General features: G+C 38.5%; 1 protein-coding gene across 1 annotated transcript; it reads right to left on the reverse strand.

Moving 5' to 3' along the window:
* Positions 1–6,633: 6,633 nt before the first annotated feature.
* LOC116252332 (40S ribosomal protein S20-2-like) lies at positions 6,634–11,339 on the reverse strand. The gene is made up of 4 exons (XM_031626508.2): positions 11,228–11,339; positions 7,955–8,084; positions 7,743–7,856; positions 6,634–7,030 (listed from the first exon to the last, which is right to left on the reverse strand). The coding sequence occupies exons 2-4, from the start codon at positions 8,064–8,066 to the stop codon at positions 6,888–6,890; spliced, it is 369 nt and encodes a 122-aa protein (XP_031482368.1). The 5' UTR covers positions 8,067–8,084; positions 11,228–11,339; the 3' UTR covers positions 6,634–6,887.
* Positions 11,340–11,767: the final 428 nt, after the last annotated feature.

The following is an 11,767-nucleotide window of genomic DNA, read 5'->3' on the forward strand; positions in this document are numbered from 1 at the left end:
GATCTCTTTCTCTCCCTCTCTCTCTTTATCGCGTCAGGACTTTATATAAACTTTACTTCAGCTGTGGGGATAACACAAAAAACACGGAGAAAGTTGGTTGACTTGCTACATGAGTAATTGTTATATATATATATATATATAAACCACCTGGCTGGAATTGACGGAAACCTGTTTGAAGATCTCTAGGAGTACTGACGGAGATAAAATAAAAATGCTTCCATTCTGTAACGTCTGAGTGAGTTTCAGAGTCAAAATTCTCCTTTTTGTTTGCTTCACGTAATCCCATTCTGCTTCGTCTTTCGTCTTCCTAGTTCCTACAGCTTCTCTCTCTTTCTCTCTCTCTCTGGTTTACTGCATGAAACCCGGGCACGCACCTGACGTGCCTACGTCGTGTACGGGCACCACCTTTACAGCCCCTCCTGTTCGCAGTCACGCAGGAAAATAAATCTGCCACCCGAGAACTGAAAAAAAGAAAGGTAAAAATGCAGAGAGTGAGAGAGATTAGCTGTTGTATATGAACGCGGAGATTCTAATCTGTGAATTTTATTCTTGGTCGTGTGCTTTCCATGAAAGACTGATCGTGTTTTCTAGATTATGAGAACCAGAATCCCGTTATATTTGAAGCAATTCTTGGAAAAAATCATGGCGTGCAAGGCATCAAATATATAAGCATCGAACATTGGGAAGATCAACTTTTTAATCGAGGTCAGTGTGTAAAGTCAGAGTAACACGGAGACCCGAGATTGGTTGAACGATCGAGAATTTAATCAGGTGGGTGTGAGACGAGACAGATTTCCTGATTATCATCTAAGTTTTTTCGTGTCACGACCTTGAATTCAGCGCAGTTTAGTTCCATACTTCCAATTTTCCGACCGATATGATCGATATTGGTGCTTTTACTTATAAAAAAAACCATGAGTTGCCATTATCGTGAACGTTTGTGGCTCGTGTGTTTAGTGAGATATTTTATCTAGGTAATTAAGTACTCTAAGCGAGCGAGAATAGAGGGCGTAATAAAAAAAAATGATTAAAGTAGACGTAGCTAAATCTAGTGTGGCGATGTGGATTTCGAGTTTGGATTTTGTCTTATTAGAATATAAAAGATATCCGTGATTTTGTGGTCGAGTTTCCCGAGATATTTTTATAATGTACTAAATCGTTGAATTGCATGGTTGGCCTTTGCGTTATAGAAGTCATCGGACTTGTTTCCTCATGGCCTGTGAGTAGTAAGATCCAATGCATTGTTTTCCGGTCCTACCGTGAGGACACCGTTCTCCACATTTTCTTTATAACAATTTGGTGTAGAGAGTGAGGGAAAGAGTTGCCTTTTTTCCTGTTCTCTAAATCCCAAATGCTCTGCTTCATGATTTCCTTCATTTAAAAAGAGTTGAGTCCATGGCATGAGTTCTATCGATACATAAATAAATTCAAGCATAGCAAAGGCCCCAACCAAAACTTGAGATCTTGAGGGATGGAGGGAAGGGTAATTTTATTGGGCAGATGAAATACTCTTCTTCACTTGAACTTTTGCTTATATTAATGTACTCACAAGACTTAAGGCCAACTTGAAAAGATATCGTGTTCAGGATCTTGCTGATCAACTTGAAGGAGAGAATTCAGTACTTGGGAGGCCTTGTTTTTGGCACAATCTAGTAGCACTCGATTAAACACTCACTTACCAATTAAAAAGTGATTGGAAAAATCATGTTAATCTCTACGAGTTCACAAGTAATGATCACACAAGGCGGAGCCTCTTCATATATATATATATATATATATATGCTGGAAAGGAAGACCGGGTATGTTTTCAAACGAACTTCTCCATGTAAAGCGCTGCTTGGTTGAAGAGTTTCGCTCTGACAAACTCAATTTTGATGCATGCTTTTCATGTTTGTTCAAGTTCATGCTCATATAATAATTGGTACAAGTTTCAAGCAGAAAACCGACCAGTTAGGCAACTCAAAGTGAAAAATATTCCAATTCTGAAAGTGAAAAAGACCTGTGATAGTAAAAAGGACGTGACAGGTGTTGAAGTGATAGTTTAGCTAGCAGTATTGTCAGCTGCTTCCTTCACAAGTTATTTGCTGTCGGTGTTAACTTTTTTTTGCAAGGTAAAAAAATTGGATTTATTCGAGATTTATTTCGATAAGAATAAGTGGATCGATCGGTGTGATCTTTGAAGGTGTTTGGACTTAAAATCAGGTTTTCAGAACCTAGTTTTACCCCAAAACACCATTTCGAGAATGTTTGGATGAATAAAACTAGGTTTTGCTAAACCAAGATCCCGAAAAATCTGTTTCCCCTCATATTTTTCAGGCAAGACTAATTTTTACTTCTAAACCTAGTCTTTCACTTGTCACCTAACATCCAAACCAAGTTTACAAAGCTGGGTTTTTAACCAGATTTTCAAAAACCAAGTTTTTAATGGTGTCATCTAACAAACGAAGGGTTTTTCATATTTAAATCGAAAAATCCATCTTGATAAATCTGTCAAACCATAGTACAAGCACAATCTAATGTATCTACTTTATACTATGGCAATCTGCAACTATCATACGTTAAGACATAATAATATCATGATTTTTTTTTTTGGTAGGTCCAAGGAAGACTCTGTAGGGGCAATCGGGCATTTCCCCAGTTAAACTTGTCGTTCTTGTTTCCTTTTACCCCAGCTCATAGAAAGGAAATTTTTTCATCAATGGTGGTACGAGCCTTTTGCAATTAGAATTTGTCTCCCCTTTGAGCTTTTACTGAATTTAGAGCCACTCCTTTAAAATTTTGACAACAAGAAAAAAAATGTAAAGTTTTTTGAAGAAAGAAGTGAATACAATTGATTTAAACGTAGACAAAATAGGGCGCAGGAATAACCGAGACATAGTAAAGTCTGCATTATGACGTTGTGCAACAAGGTTGAACAAGTTAATTAGGAATTGATGAACATGTGAATAAATTATACTAAACGCATCCTTATCATTTAACTCAATTAAACCAAGTTCATGCGCAATAAACTTAATTAGTCTATTAATTGGAAAACAACAAACTTGTTTAAATAAACAAGGAAGCACGTTATATTGACTGGCTGCATGTGGAAAAGGCCGTTTGCTATTGTCTTGACATTATCAAGCATGGAATTAAGCAAAGTTTTTTGTTGGTTCTCGTCAAAACCTTGGCTAAAAGCTAGTGTTCTGGAAATTTCTCTTTCTTATATGAGAACAACGGCTTCTGAAATTGAGGCCAAAAGTCTCAAAATGTGAAGGATGGGTTAGCTAACTGAAAACAAGAGGTGTTGAACGATAATTGCATGAGGCAGAAGATATCTCATCATCACGATTGTTGCATTATATTCGCATACTTTTTGCAGTCACATGCTCATGCCGATCATGTGTTGGGCATCTGATGATGACAATAAGAAAATGAAAGATGGTGACAACCACGTACCAACAAAGCCAGATGTTCATTAGGTTCTTTAATGAACATGTATACCTTCTTCTAATATTTTAGAAAGAACAAAGGCAGTAATTTATCCATGAACGGCGCCTAGATCTCTCTCTCATGTGATATGAGTTGATCGTCTCCTGCTCTTTCTTTCGGAGCCTCCTCGCCACCTGTTCTGCCCTCATCTCTGAGCTTCTCCAGCTTCTTCTGCTCTCCTTCCCCTGATCATATAATGGTCTCTGGCATTTCACGTGTTGATCCTTGCTTCTTTGCTGCTGGTGCCGATACAGGAGGCACTCGACGACAGGGTTTTCAGAGACACGCACCCCCTCCTTCTGCTATCACGTTCTGACTGATGTCCACCTAATTGCCTTGCGCATTGACTACCATCAATCTTTCTTCTGCTTAATTAGTCCTTCCTTTGATCTCTCTCTCCTTTTTGGCTATATTTGCTGCTTCATTATTTTTGGTTTCTTTTTTTGCTGAATTTTGTGAAATCAGTGACCCAGTTTTGTTTTAGTGCACCTTTCCATTTGTTTTGAAGAGAAGCGGTGCTTATAAACTGTAAGATTTGAACCTCAGAAAAACAAAAGATTGTCATTAGAAACTTAAGTCAGAATTTTGGTGCATGTCTGATCTTGATCTTGGTGACCCATGTCAATTGTTCAATACAAACTGAGGAAATGATAATTTTATTTAAGTTGCTACGTGGTGAGTTCCTTCAATTAATGGAGCATGCTTTTTACAAGTGGCAACAAAAAGATAGCTCTGGGCAGCCTTCTGGGGCTTCTCCCGACAGCGGACCTCATATTTTTGGAGTTCTTTTTGACAACAGTACTTTTTGCTCACTGCAAAACAACAAGAGACTTAAGTTGAAACATATAACATTTTATAGTTTTCGTTAACGGAATTTTTAAGTGGAAAGATTTTATCTGTTTGCGTAGAAAAGAAAATGCACAAAGAAATTCAGAAATAAGGCGCGTTTTTAGAATTAGGACATCTTTCTGAAAAGAGGCCTGTGGAGTCGACATTAAGGCTCCATTTGACAGGCTAGCGTCGTCCTAACAACCGGCAGGGAGCATCTCAATATACGATCGCGCGCAGTAACTGGGAGTCAGTCCTATTACACAGTTAAGTCCCTTGCAGAAAGTTTCCTTCACTAAAACATCGGCTATTCAATGCAGCAAATTGAGCCTTCCTGCTACTTGAAGCAAAGTTGAGAAAGATAACTGAGATTTGGAAATGAGTTACAACCAAATGACTCATTAAAGAGACATAAAATGATTCCATTGCTGGTGGTGCTTCAAAAACATAGTTATATTTGATCCCACTTCTAGAAAAATTCCTCATCCCTCATGAAGAGAAGAAAAAGGGTTCATTGAACAAAGTTAAACTATGATTTACTGTGTAATGACTAATGAGGTCTACATGGAGAACGACGCAAAGTAAATATCAATGTCTAATAAGTCATCCTTTTGGAAGTTAAACGTGATTATGCCACTGTATAGGGGAGTAGTTTCACAATTTCATTTACGACATTTCACAAAATGTGGTAGCTTAATTATCATAAGTTCTTGACGATGACGGGAACTAGTTTGGACTCAACTTTACCTTATTTTAGGTATATGGTAGACTTGGAAGTCGCCAATGTAAGATTGTATGTTCTAGAATTCGCCTTGTCTAAGAATGTAGCCACAAAATAGGACCCAAATTATTTTTGAAATATAAAAACATATGGTTGTGCAAGATATTATAGGAGGCTCCCAAGGGCCATCGCCTAACAGGTTGGACTGGGGAAGTGTTCAGCAGCATGTCCCTAGTTGGATTCTTGTAGACGCCATGTCCCTGTGCCGATGATATGGGAGTGCTGTGCTAGCTGACCCACAGTGGGCTCACACCAGAACTATGGGGCCAAGAGGATTGGGGAAGCTGCATTCGAGTTCAAGGTACTGGGGTTGTTAACCTCTTGCTCACCTGAAAGATAGTACTGTAGGCACGTTTACTTAGCCTAACACACCCTAAATTTGGCAACAAATAGGACTTGCATAACGTACAAAACCCATAAAAGAAAAGTCTACCTCGGTGATAGGGAGTCCCAAGACGGCAAATTCTAACAGACGCTAAGGTGCAAAAACTAAGGATTGTTCTCACAGAAGCTTCGTTTCTTTGCCCTTAACAGGATTGTTTCTTCCTCCCAAACTAATGCCCTTACAATGGAAGTTTGAACTTTGAATTCCAAAACATTGGGAATGGCATATCCAACTGTTGTACAACTCTGGAGTCTGGGCAGCAGGTTCGTATCTCCCTTTCAATCTCACACAAGAAGAAAGAAACATACCATGAGGAGACAATGCTCTGTGGATTCAGGCTTCATTCTTTGAATTCGTCAAGTCCCTATCATAGCAAAGCAAGGCAACTGGGAAGATTGCAGGTGCCTTAACCTCTCCCCTGCTTGCTGTGGTGATCATCTCCAATCATGGGTTCAATTCCCCACTTTGAATCCACTTCAGCTATCAGTGTAAGTTGTATACAATGGGTCTGCTTTACCTGGGAGAGTTGGCTCATTGAGGTTGGGATAAGATCAACAGATTTACAAACTCAATTGTTTAACCATCTTCACGAATTGAAAACTTCTAACCCGACCCGGAGAATTCTCTCCATCATTGACGCGACGGCAGTGGCTGCCATTTTCTTCTTTACATTTTTTTGGTGCTTTCCAGATGTTCTTCTCGCAAGGAAGCTCCAAAACTTTAGAACCTGCTTCGAATGATGTTTAGATCATGCTAAATGCTTCGGTTTTAAGAACTAAGAATACCAAAATCAAGCTTATATCATGGTCCAAATGACATGGTAGGTATGCCATCAGGCTTAATTTGACACCTTTACTGAAAATTTTTGCAAAAGCACGCCATGATTTTAATGATATGAAAAAAACCAGTCCGGTTTCAATCTCTTACATTTAACCCGCCCAAATCACAAGCAAAACAAGCAGTTGAATGAAAAACAATCCAAATTCACGCACATTTTTTCCCCCGACTTTTTCGGGGAAAAAAGTCCCATGACGTCTTAGAAGCAGCTTTCCTCCGACTATTTGTGCCAAAAAACGGGCCCAGAGGCGAACAAGCATAAGAGAACAATAGAACCATCTCCAAACTAGTGAAGCTGAAAATTCACATTGCATATCTACTATCAAGCCTATGGAGTAACCGTAGATTTAAAAATTGATTCAACTGATCAAAAATCATAACGAAAAGAGTAACTTCGGAAACGGAAAAAACTGGACAACATCCACTATTTCTAATTTCCTACCTCACACTGTTCCAACGGGCAGGTCAGAGCACTACCAAAAGAACAAAAAAGATTGAAACCCAAATTGCTCCCTCCAAAATTCTTTAATATAATCCTCGCTAAATTTAAAGTCTAAGAACAGAAAAAAATGAGATCCCACTAGCTCAAACATCTGCTATTGTTACTTCAACCTCCACACCAGGTTCAATTGTAATTGATGTGATCTGCTTTACAACCTCAGATGAGCTTACAAGGTCAATCACCCTTTTGTGAACTCTCAGCTCAAAACGATCCCAAGTGTTTGTACCTGGAACCAGAGATGGAACAAATATTTACAAATGATAATGACAAATATTAACAAAATTAGGTCTACAAAATTTTCAATGGCTGGTCATTCTGAATAAAGGATGTGGCTGACTCAAGCCAAAAGCAGCTTATGTGGAAGTAGCAAGCAACCAAGATAGCAACTTTGAAAAAACACCAACTTAAGAACAGAATTCACTATCCAAACTCCTAACGCTGAAGCGTGATCATGTGTTCAAACTTTTAAAAGATTGTCATTCTTTTGTTTGTTCAAGCTTCTCGTTTAGACACTATAAAATCCAAAATGTCAAAAAACTTCACCAACCCACGCCATGAACAGGATAACCCACTGCACTTACCATTATCCTCAAAATATTAGGATGAGAAACACGTAAAATCCCAAACTCCATGAGAGCAGAATGTGAAATACGCGACATACTCCAAATGGAGAGGAGCATGTTTCTAATGAATAACCCCTACGAGTTATAAAGCATGCCACAAGAACTCATGAATTTGTTCTCGCATGATCCACTGTATTCTGCAACATATTATATATAACTGTATAAGCAGCCACCATATACATTCCAGGGCCCTAATCCATCCAAGAGTGCTAGGCTGCTTGCTAAAACCAATAAATGGTTTCAAGATGGTACATTGCTAGTAACTGATCATTGAAAATGTCCCTATATCTCAGACAAGTTCGGACTAGAGTGTACCTTCACCACATGGAGACTTCCTAGTAGTTATATGCAACACCTTTGTGGGCATTCTTACTGGTCCTTTCACCTTCAACTGCTTGTCCTTAGCACCACGGACCAGATCAGCACAAACTGCATATAGTGACAGAATCAGCTTCAGTAAGTAAAATTAAATCTATAAAAAACAAGAAAGGACTGTTAATTACAAAAACAACAGCATTTTTTGATACCTTTCTCAAGGTTTTTTACACTTTTTGAAGAAAGAGTAATCCTGATTCTATGAACTTGCTCTTGTGGCTCTTCCAAGCCAGGTTTCATTGGCTTCATCATGCCCAATGCCATTGTTTTACTTGCAAATCACTGTCAATGCACCAACTAGAATAAGAAACCATAAACTACAAATGCAAGCGACAGCAGCAGAACATAAATAGTCTAAAATTAACCAGAAAAGCCTATTGCATGCACAATGTCTTTAACAGATTGGAGAAACTATTCTGTAATACATAACTAAACAAAGAAAAAAAAGATGAAGACATTCTTCTTATAGGTACACAAACAACCTATGTCACACGGATACGGCAGACTGGGTCGAGTACCGGTGTCGACACGCGGACACGGGGATCCCGACACGGCGATACGGCTGGATACGTTTTGGATCGGGTCTGGGTCAGACCCGATCCAAACCACTTGTATAACCAATTTTTTAACCCGCGTTTTGTTTTACGCACTGACATTTACCCTCGACGCTCGACCTTCGTTTACCCTCGACAGCTTCCGCAGCAGGCTGGCAGCACAGTAAAGCAATGGCGGGCGACGGCGACCTCCGGCGATCGACGGCGACTTCCGGTGGCGTCCGGCGGCAGCTAGCGACAGACAGGTAAGTGTTTTGTCTATTATTTTCGATAATAGAAGTTAGGGTTTCAACTTTTATTTGGGGATTTTTTAGATTGGATATTAAAATCTGATTTGGGGATGTTTTGGTTTGAAGATTGGACAGTTTAGAATCCTATTCTTCAATGCTATGTGCGATGTTTTCTTTTTTTTGTTTGATTTTGGGATTTGGGGATTTTGCCGTTTTGGGTGTATAACCGATTTGGGGATTTTGCCTTCGCTGTTGTTCATGATGTTAGACAATGATGAATACGTGATATCTAGATGGCATTAACATATAATTTACCATTCTTGAATGTTCCTGTTCACTGTTCACTATTCACTTCAGCCTTCGCTATTGTTCATGTTTCTTTTAGTTTTAGGCTTTAACGAACTGCTTCTGTTCCTGTTCACTATTCAGGCTGGCAGTACTATCATTTACCATTCTTGAATGTTCCTGTTCACTATTTAGCCTTCGTTCTGCTTCTGAATCTCTGAAGTTTTGTGACTGCAGTGCATGTTTATACTTTGTCAGTTTGTTGTATTGTTTTATTTCATAAATTTTATGTTCATTATACGTTTTTTCCATTTTTTCATTATATTGAGACTTTCTTTATTAACATTTTTAATTTTTTTGAATATAATATTCGCCGTATCCGCGTATCCTAAAATTTTGAAAATGCCGTGTCCCCGTACCCGTATCCATAGGATACCCGTACCCGTATCCGTGTGACATAGCAAACAACTTTTAGCAATCTGTAATACATGAACTAAACAAAGAAAAAAAAATGAAGACATTCTTCTTCTAGGTACACAAACAACTTTTAGCAACCTCCATGGTGATTAAAAAAACATTCTGCAAGAATATATACAATGTTATAAAAATTGGATTAAATAAAAGGTGAACAAGCATATGTGGAATTAGGCATCTGATACATTTGGTTTTTCCTCTTAATATGAAGTGACAAAATGAACACATATGCACTCCATGCATGCACCCAGCATCATCTTTGACATATCCATTCTCTTCTGCTAAATAAGGTTAGACATGAAAATGAATCGTGCTCACTCCTTAGAGGGAAACAGCAAAGAGGGGTAAAAAAAACATATTATAGCTCCAGATTCAATCAAAACTTAACCTAAATTGATTTTCTTTTCCATCGGTCATAATCATTTTTCTAATCTGAATTAGATAATTATGCTCATATTGTGACAAAACATAATATATGTGGACATAAACTAATTTGCCCCTTTGCAATATAAGCATGTAGTGGCAGTGATGACCTTTCACTATTTCTTGCTTATACAAGTTAAGCTTGCTAATCTGTTTCGATCTTCAACATTGCAAAGGCCACAAATTGGTGATGAGTGGGAGTTCTTAGTTCTTACTAATTACATAACCAATCTGGATCAGAAACACTCACTAGGCAGAGGTGACATACAAATTCACTGTTTTAGCACCAACAAAAGAAAGTTAGTGATTCTAAAAGCATCCAGCTGGTTAACAGAGCCAATGGTTTGCTAACACTGCTTCGACCTGTATTATCTCCTGCAGCTTGGCAGATGAATGCAAGTTTATCTGGACACCAGCAGATACTGTTCTTCGCATATGTTTCTCTAGTGAAAATTAATGGAAATATTTTTTTAGGCAGAAAAGTCTGAAGACTTACCAGAAAGGTCTCAGTATTTGCAAGTCCCAACTTCTTACACATTTTAGCATGTTACTGTATCTCATGGAAAAAAAGAGAAAAACCATATAACAAACCCATTTTGGTATCATGTACCATTTTCAAGAGTAACCAAGCACCACAAGGCTCCGGCTATCAGAGTAATCATTCTCATTTGCTCTGCATTCATTCTTTTGTGCCTAATATCATTTTTCTAATAGAGGAACTTCTTAGTTCTAGACTCTAATTAATCATGAAAGTCATCAATGACAACCAAAATATCCTTTTCCTCTACATAATTTCGGGCCCTGAAGTGCACTTCCCTGGTAAATAATCTTAAGAAGTCAGTTGTTCAAAAAGATGAGGACAATGGAAAGGAAAACAAAGAAAAAAAAATTAATAACGATTACCACGCTTGACAGGCATCCCAACTAGTCATAAGTCTCCCTCAAACATAACTCGATTGCGTGACGTACATAACCAAAACTGGTGAAATCAAATTTGGTACAACCAATATACGTATTTCACTATAAATAATTTTCTCTTTTAAGATAAAAGCAACCCCCTCTGACCCACTAGAAAACCTATCCAAATAGAATAACACTCACATCACTTCTATAGATGCGTAACCCAATAATTTACCAAATGCGCCATGAAAAGAAAACTCAACGTTATAAACGCACCCACACTCATCGCCAATCATAAGGACAAACATGAGATGGAAAGCGAAGCAAGACACAGAAATTCCGGAGATGCCAACTTCTTCAAATCAAGAAGACGCATCGAGACACTCAAAAAGATAATCACACCTATATGTGAACGCGGAAAAGCACAAGCAGGAACTACTGAAGAAGAAGAAAAGAAAAGAGAGTAAGAGCGATAGAGAGATTATCACGGATCTAAAACAGCACTACATCAAGAAGCGAGGTAACGACTGAATGAAGACGAGGAAGAATCAAAACTTACAGGAGAGGGGGTCACGCGCAGTCTGCCGTCGCCTCCCGAGCTGCGCTGCCAACAAAACGAGAAACCGGGTGATGGTTTAGGGCTCCCCAAGCAAGTGGCAACCCAATGTCCAGTGAGTTATAATACTCCCACCCTTTGACCCGACAAGCTGGACCCGTAACCCGACTCGCAGTATACCCAGTAAGATTCGAGTTGGGTGATTCAGAAGGCGATCCAAATCGTGTTAGATCAGATCCCCGGGCTTAAAGGGATGCAACTTGTATTTGAAAGATATGAACTGGATTCAATCGAAGTAATTCTTATCAGATCCAAACTGGAGCTTAATGTGATAGGTCCAATTGAACTCAAGTGGAGTCCAGCATAGGTCCGTTTAATTCTAATTATAAAAATTTCTTTATTTTTACAGTGACATATTTAAATGTTTACTTGTATAAATAGGTGTCTCATATATGTATATATATGAACAAGTGCCTCTTTAACTAACTGGCTTTGCCTCTTATGAATGGGAACTTTGTTCCGAACATTTGCATTTTTAAGGCA

Source organism: Nymphaea colorata, chromosome 4, assembly GCF_008831285.2.
Source record: "Nymphaea colorata isolate Beijing-Zhang1983 chromosome 4, ASM883128v2, whole genome shotgun sequence".
In the NCBI taxonomy this organism is placed as follows: domain Eukaryota; kingdom Viridiplantae; phylum Streptophyta; class Magnoliopsida; order Nymphaeales; family Nymphaeaceae; genus Nymphaea; species Nymphaea colorata.